The sequence below is a fragment of the Leguminivora glycinivorella genome, chromosome 24, assembly GCF_023078275.1.
Source record: "Leguminivora glycinivorella isolate SPB_JAAS2020 chromosome 24, LegGlyc_1.1, whole genome shotgun sequence".
NCBI classification, from domain to species: Eukaryota; Metazoa; Arthropoda; class Insecta; order Lepidoptera; family Tortricidae; genus Leguminivora; species Leguminivora glycinivorella.
The window spans coordinates 4,855,466-4,875,782 of record NC_062994.1 but is presented as its reverse complement, the minus strand read 5'-3'; the positions used below and the strand labels follow the sequence as shown (position 1 = coordinate 4,875,782).

At 37.8% G+C, this 20,317-nt stretch overlaps 1 protein-coding gene across 2 annotated transcripts in view; it reads right to left on the bottom strand.

The window, feature by feature from the left end:
• Positions 1–1,489: 1,489 nt before the first annotated feature.
• LOC125238745 (probable chitinase 10) overlaps positions 1,490–20,317 on the bottom strand; it is a 31,621-nt gene continuing 12,793 nt past the window's right edge. Inside the window, exons 3-6 of one of the 2 annotated variants that reach the window (XM_048146168.1) lie at positions 14,652–14,765; positions 12,769–12,925; positions 3,481–3,592; positions 1,490–1,754 (exon numbers count right to left, since the gene is read on the bottom strand). In XM_048146168.1, coding sequence (XP_048002125.1) covers positions 1,583–1,754; positions 3,481–3,592; positions 12,769–12,925; positions 14,652–14,765 — 555 coding nt within the window. In that variant the 3' untranslated portion in view covers positions 1,490–1,582. The remainder of the gene's footprint in view (positions 1,755–3,480; positions 3,593–12,768; positions 12,926–14,651; positions 14,766–20,317) is intronic. The other variant, XM_048146169.1, reaches the window with a different exon arrangement.

The following is a 20,317-nucleotide window of genomic DNA, read 5'->3' as shown; positions in this document are numbered from 1 at the left end:
GGTATCCGGCCGCCGAATATTCGGACAGCAGAATTTTACCTACAATACTTACAATTTAAGCAGGGAGCGGGCGCGTCGTGCAGGTTTTGATTTGTTTGGTAGGTAGCTTCGCGCGGAGTCCGTTTTTGTTTAAATGTTTATTTTTTAATAACAAAGGGCTATGATTATAAGTATTTACCCAAAATCATTCAATCAAAAATAGCACATCCGGCCGGATAGTATGTCACTATCCGGTATCCGGCCGAATATTAAAATAAGGGCTGAATAGGCCGGATACCGAATAGTAACCGAATATTCGGTGCATCTCTAAATGGTACTTTAGAAATTATCCAGAAGTAAACACATTAATCTTTGTTATTTTTCATTCTCTTTGCACCATTTTTAGGGTTCCGTAGTTACTTGTCTCTGTTTGGCCCGATGGTTGACTGGTAGAGTATGCCATTATATAGGCATTAAGTCAGCCATTTGTACATTTTATTTATTTATGTGCAATAAAAGTTTAAATAAATAAAATAAAATAAATAATTGTCAGCGTCAAATGTCACTTTGGTAAAATAGTCCACTGATCATTAACACAGCTCGCGTTAAGTATAAGAGCGTTTTCAAATTATTCGATCCGGTATCGGATGTAGGACCGATACCCTATTCCAGGGGTCACCAAATGGCGGACCGCGGTCCGCTTCCGGACCGCCGACCTACCTCATATGGACCGCATTTCGTTGTCCTGCCGTCCAGAACGGATCAATATGGTCGTTATTCTTACAATTAGGACCCCTGAAGAAACTAATCAGTGCCTTATGCATTAAATGCGGCATCTTAGGTCAACAAACGCTCTAATAGTCTCCAATAGGCTACTGGACTCATATCTAATTTGGCACAATAAATGATTGTCTTCTGTAATATTTGACATAAGAAACCAATATTTAATGATTTTGGGTATTAAATGCGTACGATGACTACGTATTTTTAATTCAAAAATGTGAGTTTTTTTTTTAAATTTTGGCCACCGAATACGCTGTAAGCGATGTATGTGACGTCATCGAATTCGAACCTTACTGCATGTCAAAATAATCACTGACATATTGAACTTTATGCCTTCATACTTAAAAAGGCAGAAATTGTTGCTTTCGAATAGAATGACCTTGGGGCCCGTTTCTCGAAAGGTACAAGCCTTGTATTACAAGTGCGCGAACTGTCAAATCGTATGGGTTGTCATGGAAACACATTTGTAATACAAGGCTTGTACCTTTCGAGAAACGGGCCACTGATGCACAGAATAATGTATAGATTGACAAGACTGTGTTGTTTTTGCCTGATTACGTAAAATTCTTTAAAAATATTTTTTGCGGTTTTTGTCATAATAAAATATGATAATATTTTATTTCGGTTAATTGGACATTTCTTAATCATATAAGACAGACTTTAAAAAAAGTTCAAGTAGCCTATTAGGAGTTTCTTCACAAACTAATGAGGGTCTTATGCATAAGGCGGCATCTTCAGTCAACAAACGCTCTAATGGTATCCAATACTGAGCCGAACCGAAGTTAATTCTCACTTAATGGTCTTCCAATCTCACATAACTTTACTTGTACTCTATAAATTCCCCGCCCAGCTCGTTATGTTGTACATCTGTACACTTGCTATTGGCTTCGAGGTCGCACTGTTGCGTGCGCTCGTTGAAGAACAGGCCGTCGGAACAGAAGATAGCTTCGGGGACGCCGTTGGAGCAACGCCAGTAACGCTGGCAGTCACCTCTGGAAACAACCAAGTTACAATTTTAAATTAAAAAAAAACCGACAGAGTGGACCAAAGAGGATCGAGTATTATAAAGAGGTACTGTCAAAGTAAAATGTGTAATGCATAGACTGCCATCTCTCGACACAAGCTTAAAACTTTTGAACCTGTTTTGACAATTTGGTCCATATTCTTAGCTTGATATGTGTTAAAATGTCAAATATTAATATTAGCGCCATCTAGCCGAGCGTCCCCCAAAGGTGTATCGCCATCTAGGTCACCGTACTTTTTTCTGTATGGTTTTGAGGTACGTTTTTTTGTTAGACTTTATCTGCCTATACGGAGTTACATATGTCTTTTCAGTGGACCGATTTTCATCAAACATATTTAAGAACACTCCAGACTAATTCAGCTTTAAAAAACAAAAAAAAAACGAAATCTAAATCGGTTCATCCGTTCGAACCATATAGGATAAGTAAGAAAAAGTTGTAACTCCATACATCAGTAAATGCGAGTTATTTGTAGTGACATCTAGCGTCAATCACGCATCAAATAGCGTTAAATTATCAGTACTGTTACTTGTCAATAGATGTCGCGGATAACTGATTATTATTACACGACGAAATGGCAGGTTACATATCTAATTGTATTTGGTTGGTTAATCGACAAATGTTGTAAGGTACACTAGGGTAATTCCGAAAGTCGTCTAATTTTGTAAGTCGAACAAAAATCACCATTATTCCCATCATATCAAGATTCCCCTTTCGGAATTACCGGAGCATTTTTGTCATTCAGAATTACCCTAATGCACCGTAACTACCCGAAAATGTACAAATTACATATATGTTTACGTTCTTTTAAATACCTAAAAGTACAGAGTATAGTTATAGATAGTCAAACAAATCTTGTCACTAAAAAAAGGCGCGAAACGAAACCCACGGGAATTATACCTTTGCCTCTAAATTTTCAATCAATGAGGAGGCTCACTGACGTTTTATCCCGCCAGACAGCGCCTGTGCAAATGTCACTGTCATTCATATGTGCAGAGATATGTGTGAGAAAGAAAAAACCGGCCAAGAGCGTGTCGGGCCACGCTCAGTGTAGGGTTCCGTAGTTTTTCATATTTTTCTCAAAAACTACTGAACCTATCAAGTTCAAAACAATTTTCCTAGAAAGTCTTTCTACTTTTGTGATTTTTTTCATATTTTTTAAACATATGGTTCAAAAGTTAGAGGGGGGGGGGACGCACTTTTTTTCCTTTAGGAGCGATTATTTCCGAAAATATTAATATGATCAAAAACGATCTTAGTAAACCCTTATTCATTTTTAAATACCTATCCAACAATATATCACACGTTGGGGTTGGAATGAAAAAAAATATCAGCTCCCACTTTACATGTACGGGGGGTACCCTAATAAAACATTTTATCCATTTTTTATTTTTGCACTTTGTTGGCGTGATTGATGTACATATTGGTACCAAATTTCAGCTTTCTAGTGCTTACGGTTACTGAGATTATCCGCGGACGGACGGACGGACGGACGGACGGACGGACGGACGGACGGACGGACGGACGGACGGACGGACAGACAGACATGGCGAAACTATAAGGGTTCCTAGTTGACTACGGAACCCTAAAAATATCTTCTCGCTCTCATGCATGAAATTCTTTATCTGTGCAATGGACTATGTATATCTCTATTTAAAAGCTTGTAGTAAAAACCCTCTAATTTTCTCATACTAACCTGTACGGTAAGCGTCTGGCAGCCGACTCCGAGTTTTCGCAATCCAAGATGGTGCTGAAGGCGTGCGCCTCCGACGGTTTGACTGCGGCCTCGCTCAGCAGATGCATGAGACCTGGAAAAGGAGATCGTCATTTCAATCCCAACCATGATTTAGATTTAGATGTCTTTATTGGTAAATTTATACTTAATAACATTTACAAGTCAATTAAAGGCACAGTATAATAAAGAGTACTATCGTACAGTATGGCCGCTCCCGCTCCCCACTGAAAGTGCCGCCCACCCCCTCTCGGTTACCTCACCGTTACCGTCTGTCAAAAACGCGAACTGTTGACCTGTCATATTTCACTCGTACAAGCATAGTATGCGTTCACCTACACGAGCGTAGAATGTGTGCTAGGAACGCGCCTCTTTCATATATTTGATCGCCACTATTGCCAGTGTCCGAGATGTTAAAGGTGCTCTTTTTAGCTGTGTTGCTCAGAAGGCGATTAAATCGAAAACGAAAATCAAACCGTAAATTTTGGAAGGATCCCGCATGGGACTACCGCCTAGCAGAAAGTGATCATAATATTTTGTGCTCTTTCGCAAGCGTGTTGAATGTAACCCAAAATAGTACATTTCGTTATAAGTGCGAGAAGTATCTCATTACTTCACGAGTCCCGAGTGTTAGCATTCATAATTTATTATTTAGATTTTAGTCATATTTAAAGATCCAAATACGTAATTTAAATTGCGGTATATTTTGATAAACAATGTCTGTGGTTTATCAAAATATACTAAATTAATAAGTAACGGAAGTTAGGATTTGACATCTCGTGCTGGCTCCCGACTGGTTCCGCCATCTTGGTTCGTGACTCGTGGGGAGGGCAAGATGGCGCCAACGGACTGACAGTTGTGAGGTAGAACGAGATAGATCAGGAATAAGTGCAAATCATGTAAATGAGATCATTACGTTTTGATGTAAATTCTTGTGCATTATCGGAGTGTTCGTGAATAAACGCCCTGCAGAATCATCGGATCGTTTTATTGAATTGTCTGGTTTACAAATCAGACGGTGGGATTAATCGAGGTTATCGTATAAACCTTGGTGAAAAAAACTTACGCCCTTGAAGGTATGTAAAAATAGTGATCACTTACCATATTTTAATAACATTGATTAAAGCGATAGCCATAGAAATTGCTTATTATTCCATGATCATTATGAAAACAGTTTTGACAAAATTAACTAAGTTTTTTTTGTCTAGTAATTACATTTAGTTATTCTCAGTGAGTACGTTTGAAATATTTATGTTTACAATGTTTTCTACAAAAATTACGAACTTAAATTGTCTATATAAGAGTTGAAATTATAGTTAACTTTTCAAGTGGTATGTCAATTAAAGCGTAGTTAACGCTTATGTGTCGACATTTCTATAGACGTCGCTCGCCCGAAAGGATAAAATATATTGAACGCAGTTTTACATTTTTAATAATAAGTTTTAAAGATTAACAGTAGGTCACAGTTTATTTGCAGTAAGTTTACAAAGCCTTATGAAATTAAATATGTTTAGTAGTTTTAAAAATCAATAAAATATAGTATTTATAGTAAGTGTTTAAACTTAAATGAAATATTCACATAAATTTACAGCTGCTAAAAAAAAAATAACTTCACAATGTTGAAAATTATTTGAAAGTGTTAAATTATGTTATAGCGAACTTACAAAATATTTAAATTAAGTAACAAAATGAGGAAAATGTCTCGATAGAATGCAAATTAAATTTCATTAACGTATGACAGGATTCATAACAGTTTACAACGATTGTACCTATCGAAGGTTGCTATCCTTCAGTGTTGTAAATTGCGAAAACAATGGTAGATAAAGTGTCGCCCGATTTTTAACCAATTTCAATTCCAAGTCTATCTCAAACCTTGTCTTATTGACAACGTGTAATATTTTGTCATAGCAGTAATTTCGACAGTTACTATGAAAATGCTTAACCGTTTATTATAAGACCATAAAGTTGCTATTGTTTATTATAGTATAGAGGCACCTTATTGCAAGTGATTATTTCGATGTTTACAAGCGATTTATAAGTTCTTAAACACTCAGTAAACTTTCAATCATGTGCATCTAAAGTATAATTGAAGAACATTCACTTTTGGTGACATTTTGCAGTTACAATCATGGCAAGTGGAAAAGAGACGAGCCCAGGACCCTCTCGTAGGCGGAAAAGAGATGAGTCCTATGAAGATGATGACATTGATGACAACCGTAGCCCAGAGCGCCAGAGACGTCGGCACTCCGGGCACCGCAGCAGCCGCAGTCGACATAGGAAGAGCAAGAAGGTGAGGCGGTCTAGGTCTCATCGGCGAAGGTCACGCAGTTCTTCACATCGTCGGCACCAGCGCAATAGGTTGCAATCACGTGAACGTAAATCTGTCACCCCAGCTAGAACACCCCAGCAGATGGCACCGGCAGTTGCTGATACGATTTCTTCAGAAACATCCAATTCATCTGTTAGTAATAAGGAAATGACAGATTTCGCCACACAATTTAAAGAACTCATTCAGACTATGAAAGCAGGAGGTAATAATGAAAGATTTCCGACTATGAATGTGATACCTGAATATGACCCTGCTAAACGGACGCAGACTATTAGTACATGGTTGTTGAAAGTTAATGAATGTGCGCAAATTTATAGCTGGACAGAACGACAAACTATCCATTACGCTTTACCTAAATTAGTTGGTCTTGCGCAACAATGGTATCAAGGATTACCGAGTCTCCTGTTTTCATGGTCTGAGTGGCAGGAGAAGCTGAAGTCAGCTTTTCCCAGTGATGAAAATTATGGGCGACTATTGACTGAAATGTTGGCCTGTAAAGCACGATTTGGTGAATCGCTAGAAGAATACTATTATAGGAAAATGATTTTGTTAAATCGATGCAATATATCGGGTAAAAATGCAATAGACTGTCTGTTATTTGGCATTGAGGACAGGTCTGTAAGAACAAGCGCTGAGGCTGCTCAATTCACAGAGCCTGATAAATTATTAGTATACTTACGAAATGTGAAAATTACGAAACCCAACGAAAAGTCTAACGCAACTTTCCAGGCCGGCACTTCGGACAATAGGCGTCCTAGGTTTAATAGATCTGTGCCCAATAATAATGAATCTAAAAGCAATACTAAATGTTACAATTGTGGCGAAGAGGGTCACCCATATTTTAAATGTAAACTTCCAATCAAAAGATGCAACTCATGTAGTAAAGTCGGGCATATTGCCAGTGAATGTTCTGTGAAAAAAGATACCACTGAGAAAAAGACTGTTTTGCGCATATCACTTAAACAGGGAAATGATACCAAATACTTCAAACCCGCATTGGTTAATGGTAAGGATTTTGATTGTTACATAGACTTTGGCAGTGAATGTACTGTAATGAGGGAATCAGACGCTCGTAAATTGACAGATGAGTGGACTCTGACAGATTTACCAGTGCTTACAGGTTTCGGCGATGGGCTAGTTAACTGTATAGGAAAGTTTGATATCAATTTGAAAATTGACTCTGCTCAAGCGGGTTTAGAAACGCTGGTTGTTCCAGATCATCTCCTAAAAGTACCTTTGTTAGTAGGGCAGACATTTACCGAGCAGGAACACATCGTAGTTTATAAAACTAGCAAGACTCTTAAAATATCAACCAACACATTACAGATTAAAGAAAACGTGCCATTATATGTTCATAAGTCAGTCAATGTTAGGGGCTACACGATTGTAGAAGTGTTTACGAAACCGGTGTATAGTGGGGATTTGTTTATCGAGCCAAGTATGTGTTTACAGCCAAGAAAAGAATACGAGAGTATACAAAGTGTCATTAAAATGGTAGATGGCTGTGGTCATGTAGTAATCAAAGGTTTAGTCGCGGAGGGTTTTAATTTAGAAAAAGACGTATTGCTAGTCCGTGCGATACCTTTGAAGGAAGCTCCTAAAACCACGGAAACATATAGTGTCAATAGAATCGAATGTAATACTAGTAGACAGGACAGAGATTGTTTGATTGATGAAACGATGGTAAATGTAGATGAGAATATAAATAAAGATGATCGGCTTAAATTGGTAAATCTGCTTAATGAATATAGAGATTGCTTCGCGTTTTCAATTAAAGAACTAGGCTGCGTCACCAATACGGAAATGAATATTAAATTAAATGATCCTACACCTGTGGTATATAGACCATATCGGTTACCACTTTCAGAGCGAGAAGTAGTGAGAGGTATAGTTCAAGAACTTGAAGAATCAGGTATCGTTCAGCAGTCTTCTTCAGAATACGCATCACCGATTTTATTAGTTAAAAAGAAAACTGGCGATTACCGCCTTTGTGTGGATTTCAGAACTCTAAATAAACGCACAATCAAAGAACATTATCCTCTTCCGAGGATAGATGATCAGCTAGATAATCTTTCTGGACATAAATATTATACAACCTTGGACTTAGTATCAGGGTATTATCAGATCCCCATGGCGGAATCTTCAAGACATCTAACTGCTTTCATAACGCCAGACGGGCATTATGAATTCACAAGAATGCCCTTCGGGCTAGTTAATGCACCGTCCACTTTTCAAAGGGCAATTAATAACATCTTAGGTAATGCTAGATTCAAAGATGCTTTAGCATACATGGATGATGTGAATATTCCGGCGAAGACTGTTGAGGAAGGCCTTACTAAATTGAGAGAGATATTAGAACTGTTTCGAAATTCAGGGTTAACATTGAATCTTAAAAAGTGTCACTTTCTGATGCAGTCGATCAATTATCTCGGGTTCGAAATTAGTGAGAAAGGTATACGGCCTGGTGAGAGTAAGATTGAGGCGGTGGAAAAATTTCCTAGACCAACTGATCAGCACAAAGTACGACAATTCGTAGGACTGGCTAGTTTCTTTCGCCGGTTTGTCAAAGGGTTTTCATCAATTTCAAAACCTTTAACTCAATTGTTGAAGAAAGATGCCCGTTGGCTATGGGGAGAGGCTGAAGAAAACGCATTTATCACGTTGAAAAATGAGTTAGTTAAACGACCAATATTGTCGTTTTATGATCCAACATATGAAACGCAGGTTCACACAGACGCCTCTAAACATGGCATTGCGGGCATACTTCTTCAAAGACGAGATAAAAACTCCCCATTCACTGCAGTCGCGTACTTTAGTAGGCAAACTTCGCCGGAAGAAGCTAAATTCACTTCTTATGATTTAGAAACACTGGCCGTGGTATGCTCAGTACAGCGTTTTCGCGTGTATTTGTTAGGGATTTCCTTCACCATCGTCACAGATTGTAACTCACTTCGAGCCACTTTTGATAAGAAAGACATGTTACCGAGAGTAGCGCGTTGGTGGAGCATACTCCAAGAGTATGATTTTAGTATTGTGTATAAACCCGGACTAACTATGTCCCACGTCGACGCGTTAAGCCGTAACCCTCCAGAGCTAAAATCTACCCCTATTTTAAACATTCAAAGTATCAGTTCAAATTGGATAACTACGGTACAAAACAGCGACCCAGAACTTCAGAGAATAGTAAACATACTGAATGATCCAGAAAGCAATAATATTGTAGAAATCAAAAATAATTACTTGGTTAAGAGGGGGTTGTTATTTAGGAAGACTGAAGATGGGGATCGCTGGGTTGTACCAAAAGGCGTTAGATGGCAGGTATTGAAGGCTAGTCATGACGATATTGGCCATTTCGGTTTCGACAAGACGTACGACAAAATCAAGAGCAATTATTGGTTTGCTAAAATGAGAAGATTCATTAAAAAATACGTTGATTCGTGCTTAGAGTGTGCGCACGCAAAGGTCCCAGCTGGAAAAAGGCTGGTGAATTACATACAATTGAAAAGGTTGACCGGCCATTTCATACTATCCATATTGACCACTTGGGACCTTTCGTACGCAGCAAAAAGAAAAACGCTTATTTACTCCTAATAATAGATGCGTTCACAAAATATATCATGTTAATACCAGTGAAGAGCACGAAAGCTGTCCATTCGATTAGAGTTATTAAGCACTACTTTCACACGTTTGACGTACCGAAACGGCTGATATCGGATCGCGGAACTTCGTTTACGGCTAAAAGTTTTAGAAACTATTTACATTCTCGAGGGGTGAAACATATTCTCAACGCAACCGCAACACCACGTGCAAATGGGCAGGTGGAGAGGTATAATCGAACGGTGTTATCCTCTCTTACTGCTGCTACCCATGGCAAGTCGGAAGCGTCATGGGATGAATATGTTGATGAAGTCCAATGGGGCTTAAACAACACTCTAAACAAGGGCACGGGAAAAACACCCTCACAAGCACTTTTTGGTTTTAAGCTGACTGGAATGTCTGACTCGGTTTTACAATCGCACATTGAAAATGACGAGACTGAGGCTCTGGTTGATCTGGTTGACGATAGTAAGAGTACGGTAGTTGAGGATCAGTCAGTAGATAATATTCGTAATGACATTTCTGAACACATCCGGTTAAACCAAGAAAAACAAAAAGTCGCTTTTGATAAGCGCAGAAAACTACTCACTTTTCAGGTTGGGGACTTAGTAAGGTTGGAAAGAGATATACCGTCGAGTGGGCAAAGTAGAAAGCTGGTGCCTAAACTCCGGGGACCATATCGTGTTGTTAAAGTACTTGATAATGATAGGTACGTTGTTGAAGACACTCCACTTTCGCGAAAGGGTAATAAACCATTCAGTGGAATTTTCTCCGTTGATAAAATGCATCGGTGGATGGTATTTAATAGAAGTAATGACACTGATTCTAATAGCGAAAGTGATGAGTCGTAACTTTTGATTGGCAAGTAAGTAGGAGTAATGCAAATATTCTCGCATCAAAGCTGATGTAAATTCATGTACAAGCGTCATATTATGAATAAATAAGAATATGATTATGATGAGCTACAATGGATTATATTCAAGAATATTATGTTAAAATACCTTATCAAATATTGTGTAAAATGAATGATCTATAAAATGTCGGAGACATAAAGGTGCTCCAATATCAAATTAAGTTTAATTGAGGCAGTGTTGGAGACATGAAGGGGCTCCAGGCTGTAAGTAGTTATAGGCAGTGTTGGAGACATGAAGGGGCTCCAGGCTGTAATTAGATATTAATAGGCAGTGTTGGAGACATGAAGGGGCTCCAGGCTGTGAGTAGATGATATTAAGCAGTGTTGGAGACATGAAGGGGCTCCAGGCTGTGATTAGATGTTAATAAGCAGTGTTGGAGACATGAAGGGGCTCCAGGCTGTGAGTTATGTTGATAGGCTGTGTTGGAGACATGAAGGGGCTCCACACTGAAAGTCAATTGTATGAGTGTTGGAGACATGAAGAGGGCTCCAGATTGTGATTAGACTGATTAGATAACATGAGACAGTATTAGAGACGTAAAGGGATCTTTATACTGTAATGGTTTCGTAAGAAGAATTTTGTAAATCATTGGTTAAAATGATTGCACAAATATCGTTTAATAATGTTACTAGTATTATAAACATAGTTAAAATATAGTTATTATGTGTGAAAATGAGGTATCATGAGCCAACTTATCTTATATTTCTTGTAAAATAAATACATATATTATATACTTATAACAAGAAATAAGTAAAACAAATGATTGTAATATAGTATTAAAGCGTAAGTGTAAACAATTAATCATAGTACTGGCATTTTATCGAGACGATAAAAAAAAAAGTCAGGAAAGGCCGACTGTTAGCATTCATAATTTATTATTTAGATTTTAGTCATATTTAAAGATCCAAATACGTAATTTAAATTGCGGTATATTTTGATAAACAATGTCTGTGGTTTATCAAAATATACTAAATTAATAAGTAACGGAAGTTAGGATTTGACATCTCGTGCTGGCTCCCGACTGGTTCCGCCATCTTGGTTCGTGACTCGTGGGGAGGGCAAGATGGCGCCAACGGACTGACAGTTGTGAGGTAGAACGAGATAGATCAGGAATAAGTGCAAATCATGTAAATGAGATCATTACGTTTTGATGTAAATTCTTGTGCATTATCGGAGTGTTCGTGAATAAACGCCCTGCAGAATCATCGGATCGTTTTATTGAATTGTCTGGTTTACACGAGACATTTTGCCACGAGCGGCACGCGAGTGGCAAATCTCGGGGCGAGTGACTGTGCTGGACGCTTGCGTATTTCTTCTATAAACAATTAATTATCAATTTCTGATGCCATTTTCGCGTAACGGGATGCAAATGCGTCTTTGACTTGAATGGTAGCATAAAGTGGGTAGATTAGATTGTCTACCTCATAAACAATCGCGGCGATATCGCAGCTTGCTCGCCGCGTGCTCGCGGCGATATTATGCGATAAAATAATCGCCGCGATGCCGCGACGACCCGCGGCGAGCTCGCTGCGTGCACGCCGCGATCTCGCATCGCCTAAAAATCGCCGAAAAGAATCGCTAGTGTGAACAGGCTCTTAGACTCTTCGTTCGTCGCGACATCTATTGACAAGTAGCAGGACTGATAATTTACGCTAGTTGACGAGTGATTGACGCGTGATGTCTATACAAGTAACTCGCGTTTACTGATGTATGGAGTTACAACTCTTCCCTTATTTATTCCTCTATGCCCGTACCCACATTCATAATATGTAGGTATGTCCCATCATACATACTTCCTTACCAACATGGGCGATGTCCTTTGGAGACAATGCAACAATCCTTTATTCAATATTCGCTTTTACTATAAACCATAGATTCAATATAAGAAGAACATACCATCCCATACATTAAAATGCGACCGCCTAAGAACACGCATACACTACACCACACATAGATGGCGCCATAAACAAATGTCTTGCAGCTTTCGATTATACTTGTAGATGGCGTTAAGTGTCACTTTTGACATAGACTTATGGCTCGAAAGTGACACTTAACGCCAACCTACAAATAATTTCAATTTCATTTTTATTTCACAAGTAAGAAGACTCATACAATTTGTTAGTATACAATAATTAATCTTATCTCTACTAGATGTGTTAGTAAATACAAGAAAAAACTAAACTAAACATGGTATATGCTGCAGGAAATGTGCATCTCACAGCAGTGCCTCAAGTATGGACAGTCATATCTGTCCGCAATTGAGCGCAGGATGGTGTTGGGGCTGGCATAATCGATGGCAACAAGGCATTTTTTGTGGCGTCATCTATGTATGGTGTAGTGTATGCGCGTTTTCAGATGGTCGCATTTTAATGTATGGGATGGTATGATCTTATATTTAATGTATGCATAAACCTAATTTTACTCCCTCACCAACATGGCCGTTGTCCTTCGGCTTCGGATGCCAGAGCTCTTCGCTGCTGTCTCCGGATCCTTCCACAGACTCTTCGCTGGAAGAATCGTCTTCCCGTTTGCGAAGAACGCACGAAGTAGCCCAGGACCAGTTGCAACCCTGAAAATTAGAATGCATTTGAGTAACTAAGGCTTTAAGTCCGCCATTTGTACCTAGAATTTTATGCCGTGTAATAAAGTTACGAGTAAATAGGTATGTAAATAATAGGTAAGGTACAACGGGGCAAATCTCGACTGGGGGCAATAGGGATGACGACTACATAAAAAAATGGCATTCTGTTTAGTCCGTCCGTTAGGTCGTCCAAAAATACTGAACACATATTTTTCGCTTTTTCTAATTAATGAAAAAATACAAAGATATAGAGCATCAAAGTTCCGGAGCGGGAGCTTGTGAATGGATGTCACTTCTAAGTAAAAATTGTACCTAGGCGTGACGTCACGCGAAACTTCAACGCACTGTACCGTCGTAATTTTTCGTTTACGAGAAAAAAGAAAAAATACTTGTCTAAAATTCTTTGATAATCTAACTGACTAATTAGTTTTTCTAGTCGTCTCGCCTATTGTAATTAATCCATTTTTTTCATTATTATACACTATGAATTTAAACATTGTAAAACATGGGAAAAATGGACCAGTTACATTTGCCCCCTGTCGAGATTTACCCCGCTGTATCTTACCTAGTTATTTGTATAATAAGGGGCAATGTTGTTTAACCGCGCGTCCCAATATTGACACCCGAGCACGCGAAAGATTCCAACATTGAACCGCGAGCATAGCGAGTAAAATGTGGAATCTTGAGCGTGGTGAGGGTTTCAAGGCAGGAAGGTTAAACAAATTTTGCCACCGAAACACAACATTTTTCACCACACGAAGAAAATAACAGGGAAATATTTATAAAAAATTCATAAACTTTAACATTGTATGATTCAAATCAAAATCATCATTTTAATCTGTTTTCGTGTAATATGTGTCTTTGCTATTGCAACGAGAGCCTTTACCAGTTGGTGTGGTGAAAATATACACCCTGTTTTTATTGAATTCCGTTAACTTTAAGGGAAGGTTCTTTAGATCAATAGTTATTTGTTTTACAAGGGGGCAAAGTTGTTGTTTAACGCCAATATTGATACCCGAGCAAGCGAAAGATTCCAATATTGAACCGCGAGCGTAGCGAGTGGTTCAAAAAGTGGAATCTTGAGCGTTGCGAGGTTAAACAAACTTTGCCACCGATTGAAACACAAAATTTTTCACCACACCAACACAAATAGTGACTATAAAACATCAAAATAAATCTGATCCATCAATTTATTCAATATTTATGATTCAAAATTATCTTTTATAGGTAAATCTATTAGTCAGCTTAAGACATCAAGTTGAAATTTGTATAAAATTACTTTGCACTCTTGTGGATAAAATGCAATTTTGCTATCTGTTATCGAATAGCAAAGTAAGCCTTTAACAGTTGGTGTGGTGAAAATACTATAAATTTCTCTAAGAAACGAGAGTCTTAACTTTTACGGTTATCGAGTTATTAAAAAAAAAAGATAATTACTGAACACGTGTGTGACAGCTTTTACCAATTCCTAATGTTATTTGTTTTGACATGTACCGTCAATCACTTGACACATGCTTGACACTAACTTCAATGTTATCCTTAAGGATCTCTCACACTAATAAATTCATTTATTATGTAAGAAAATGATGATTTTTTTTGCGAATTTAACTAAAAGCGTTATACAGGGTGGTTTCTGATAATGAACCTAACGACGTGTCGAATTTACGGAAAACAAAAAAACACGGTGTATAAGTTTATCTTTGTTACAACTAACCTGTTCTACGAAATCAAAGATGGTTTCCGATGGGCAAACCACTTGGACCTCCTTCCCGTGATCGCATGTGTAGAATTTATTGCAGTCTTCGTGGTGAGGCAATAGCAGGAAAATCTGGAAAAATACATTTTTTTATTATTATTATCAAGGATATAGAACTAGCTTTTGCCCGCGGCTTCACTCGCGTTAGAAGAGGCAAAAAGTAGCCTATGTCACTCTCCATCCCTTCAACTATCTCCACCTAAAAAATCACGTCGATTCGTCGCTCCGTTTTACCGTGAAAGACGGACGGGAAAACAGACACACACACTTTCCCATTTATAATACATATTAGTATGGATTTACAATCTTCATACTAAGAATCGCACCTCCATTTTTTAGCGCCACCTATTAAGACCCCTTACTCCTTAGAGCGCTCATCAATTTCACGAAACGGCCATCGATAGATGGCGTTGGCGCTCGGTACGCGAGCACCGGCAGGCAACTCAACGCGCGTTTCAACGCAGACACGAATAATCTTGATAGTTTTGAATTAAATTGCTAATAACATAATTTTCAATTTTATATGGGGACTCTTTATTTAATTTCATATTCATGGTATGGTAGTAGTAAATAAGGTATATGAATGTAGTAAAAGTATAGTATTAGTCTACATGTACATATATAAATTCAGGTTTCCTAATTGATTGATTCAACAACCAACACCGCTGAGCCGAAACTACGAAAGCTAGAAAGTCGGAATTTGTATAGATTGCATTAACAAAATTTCGAAGAGATAAGAATCGATTATGGAAATTTACACCCCTAGTAGAGGGAAAAAGGGGTGAAAGTTTGTAGCGGGATCAATTTGTTTTTTTTTATTAGGAAAATTTTAGTTAGGAACTTGAAATTAGAGAATAGTTTAATAGTGATTTCTGTTTTTTAGGGTTCCGTAGTCAACTAGGAACTCTTATAGTTTCGCCATGTCTGTCTGTCCATCCGTCCGTCCGTCCGTCCGCGGATAATCTCAGTAACCGTAAGCACTAGAAAGCTGAAATTTAGTAACAATATGTATATCAATCACGTCAACAAAGTGCAAAAATGAAAATTGGAAAAAAATGTTTTATTAGTGTAAAGTGTAAAGTGGGGGCTGATTTTTTTTTTTTTTTTATTCCAACCCCAACGTGTGATATATTTTTGGATAGGTATTTAAAAATGAATAAGGGTTTACTAAGATCGTTTTTTGATAATATTAATATTTTCGGAAATTATCACAGTTATACTGACTTTCATATTTTTATAAGAACAGCATGCACTTACGTCCAGAACAGTGACATTTGGTGCATTGGAACTGCTCATGATGTGTCACTTTTTAACCGTCGCCTCAAATCTGAGAGATTTGAGGCGAGGTTCTCAATTCGTCTGTATGTTTATTTTTTTTTTTTTCATTTTTTTATGTTTGTTCCTCGATATCTCCGTTGTTACTGGACCGATTAAAAAAAAAATATTGAATGTATATGAATACAGATTGGTCCCATTTTTCTCAGAACCCAGTTCTGATGATGGGATCCTGGAGTAATCGAGGGAACTCCTCGAATCTGAAAGGCATAGGTACGTATGGTGATTTTTGTGTTTTTAAAGGAACAGCATGCATTTAGGTACGGAACAGTGACATTTGGTGCAGTGGAACTGCTGATGATGGCCAGAACGGAACTTCTCAAATCTGAACGGCACGCTTATAGTGACTTTGGTATTTTTAAAAGAACAGCATGCACTTTCGTCCAGAACAGTGACATTTGGTGCAGTGGAACTGCTGATGATGGTCAGATCAGAACCGATCTTCTCAAATCTGAACGGAACACTTATAGTGACTTTGGTATTCTTATAAGAACATCATGCACTTACGTCCAGTCCAGAACAGTGATATTTGGTGCAGTGGAACTGCTGATGATGGTCAGAACACTCAGAACCAAACTCTTCAAATCTGAACGGCACGCTTATAGTGACTTTGGTATTTTTATAAGAACAGCATGCACTTACGTCCGGAACAGTGACATTTGGTGCAGTGGAACTGCTGATGATGGTCAGAACCGAACTCCTCAAATCTGAACGGCACACTCATAGTGACTTTGGTATTTTTGTAAGAAAAGCATGCATTTAAGTTCAGAACAGTGACATTTATTTAGTTATGTTTGTTAAGCATAATTATTGAGTTTTCAAGTCAAAGTTTGTCAAGCTTCGATTTCTTATAATCGGATTCATGAGGAATTGAGAAACTCTCAAACCTTAGCGTTATAGGTATATTGATTTGTGTTGCCATCAAATAATTAAAGCATTAAAAGCAGTTTTAAAAAATACCTACACATTTCTACATAATCCAACATTCGCAAGTAGCTTTCACCACAACCCGAAAGGCGGCGGTTTTTTTTTTCTTAAAAAATATTAAACGTTTTTTTATGGGATAGGAGGCAAACGAGCAGATAGGCTGCCTGATGGTAAGCGATCACTGCCGCCCATGGACACCAGAAGCACCAGAAGTGTTGGAGGTGCGTTGCCGGCCTTTAAGATGGATGTACGCTCTTTTCTTGAAGGTTTGATGGTCGCATTGGTCCGGAAATACCGCTGGCGACAATTCATTCCACAGTTTAACTGTGCATGACGTGACCAAATTTGCAAAACGTTGCGTCTTAGAAACATTTTAAAGGGTGAAAATCAAAATATGTACACCGTGTCCAATAAGTTTGAATACAGCACAAATAGCCAATAAAACAAAATAAACAAATAGTTACTACATTATTATTATATTTTATGAATGGCACTTTTATTTACTACATTCACAACAAATGTTTTGGAATAACTCCAGCATTAACTTGTTTACCAGCCTCAAACGCTTCTCAAACGGATCACACGCGGCTAGAGATGGGTAACTACCCAGGTAAATACCCGACGGTGGGTATTTACCGGGTAAATACCCGATATTTACCTACCCGCGGGTAAATACGCGGGTATTTTCATTTTTCTTCCAAATTTGACGTTTTTAAATGGTGTTTGGGCTAAAATAGATTAATTTAAGTCAGTCTTTGTAATTGTACACATAATGTTTATTCAAATTGGGAACGAATAGGTTGCTATGAGATAAAATGTGATTTTAGTGTATCACTCCAACTATAAAAATCGTGTAATATCATTCTCTGACATACGGAAATAATTTAAAATGCTTTTAGTATAAATTATAAGTTTGATAAATTAAAACTGTAAATAAAAATATGTGAATAAAAATATTAAAAAAAAATCTTTTTCAAGCTCATAACTCATACATAGTATGTTTTATGACAAAAATGCATATAAACTTTTTTGTAGGAAATTGTGTCTACTTTAGTTCGTACATACAATACTTTTCGATATTAATGATAGTTTCCATGAAATATGAAAAAAATACATTTTACCCCCCCTAACCCCACCATAACCCCCTCCAACCAGTACTAGGAAGTTTATCTTTATCGTATAAATACGACTAATTAATACAATCTAAAAAGCACACAAAAAACATATTTTTTTAATTATTTTTAAAAATATGCATTAAAACTTCTGTAAAATTAATTGTCTATTTGACTGAACAGTTTTGTTTTAAATTGTGTATAAAAATTACAACCACTAACTTAGTATTTATCTCCATTTTAACACAAATCAGCATGTCCAACATGAAAGTATTTACCCACGACCCATCTCTACACGCGGCACGCACCGTTTTCTTCACATTTCATCCCAAATACTCTCAATAATCTTTTTGAAATGATCTAGGTTTATGATTTTATAAAAATTTAGTCTTCAAAGCATGTATGACCATACAAAGTAGTCTAATACGCCTAAACCTGGAGGCCTGGGTGGCCACTCATGTTTCGGATAAAAAACTGCCAAATTAGTCTGAAACTACGCTAGAATACCATTTGCCGAATGTGCTGGAGGTGCGTCTTGTTGGGACACATGATACTCATTCCCAAGTTGCATCCTTTTTAACTTTAAGGCATTTTTTTCTCCAAAACCTTGGTTTTAAAGAAAAAAACGTTGATTTTAACGCTTTTATCTGTAAGTACTGAAGGTAGTTTACCTCGCTTACATACTGCATCCCACACCTGGGCCAATGGTGAGCTCTGGAACCTAGGCACATTTTTCTAGTTGCCCGGAACGTTATCTATCCTCGGTACCCATAATAGTTTATTTTGGACACGTGGCGTCTGTTTTATCACATACAGATTCTGCTTATAAAAAATAACTCGTCACCTGCGTGCCGAGCAAGTATTTTGTTGGCACTTTACCTCTTTGTTTTTCTTAGACACTTCGGAAATTTCATGAACTTTGTGCTTGTATTTTATTAAAAGGAATATACTCTTCAGTTTAAATAAGAATTTGATGGCCTGTGATCCCTATATCTTTAGAACTGAGGTAAAATGTGAGTATTCGGACTTATTGGACACGGTGTACATGTTCGTTCTAAAAGTAGCTGATCAAGCATCGTCGGTTTGGAAAGCCTGCGGTAAAATTTTTGCTCATTACTATACATATTCGATTTAAAGGGTTTTGAGATTTAGGAAATAAAACAACGCTTCATTAGATTTAATTTAATAGCATTATGTAATTATAATCTCAATGTAAGTGCAAGCAGTCTTATTTACAATAAACTTAAAAGCGGAAACAAATATATGCAGAAAGAAAAAAAGAAGCTGTCAATACTGAATCCCCTAGGGTGGCTATGTATGAATAGCACAGAAAAGTATTAAAATAAAATAAAAACCGGCCAAAAGCGTGTCGGGCCACGCTCAGTGTAGGGTTCCGTAGTTTTCCGTATTTTTCTCAAAAACTAACCTATAAAGTTCAAAACAAATTTTCAAAGAAAGTCTTTGTAAAGTTCTACTTTTGTGATTTTTTTCATATTTTTAAACATATGGTTCAAAAGTTATAGCGATTATTTCCGAAAATATGAAAATTATCAAAAATCGATCTTAGTAAAACCTAATTCATTTTTAAATACCTATCTAACAATATATCACACGTTGGGGTTGAAATGAAAAAAAATATCTGCCCCCTCTTTACATGTACCCTAATAAAACATTTATTATTATTAACGACCTTCCACATATTTATAATGAGCCCAAACATGATGGGGTTATGATGAGGAGAATAGCAGTTCTGTTGACCACCTCTTGACTCCATCATGAGAACTTGGACCTCGTCTAGTTCGATGGTGCTCGTCAGCCCAAATCTAATGAGCCCGAACATGATGGGATTATGATGAGGAGAATAGCAGTTCTGTTGGCCACCTCCTGACTCCATCATGAGACCCTGGACCTAATCTAGTTCGATGGTGCTCGTCAGCCCAAATCTAATGAGCCCAAACATGATGGGGTTATGATGAGGAGAATAGCAGTTCTGTTGACCACCTCCTGACTCCATCATGAGACCTTGGACCTCATCTAGTTCGATGGTGCTCGTCAGCCCAAATCTAATGAGCCCGAACATGATGGGGTTATGATGAGGAGAATAGCAGTTCTGTTGGCCACCTCCTGACCCCGTCATAAGACCTTGGACCTCATCTAGTTCGGTGGTGCTCGTCAGCCCAAATCTAATGAGCCCAAACATGATGGGGTTATGATGAGGAGAATAGCAGTTCTGTTGACCACCTCCTGACT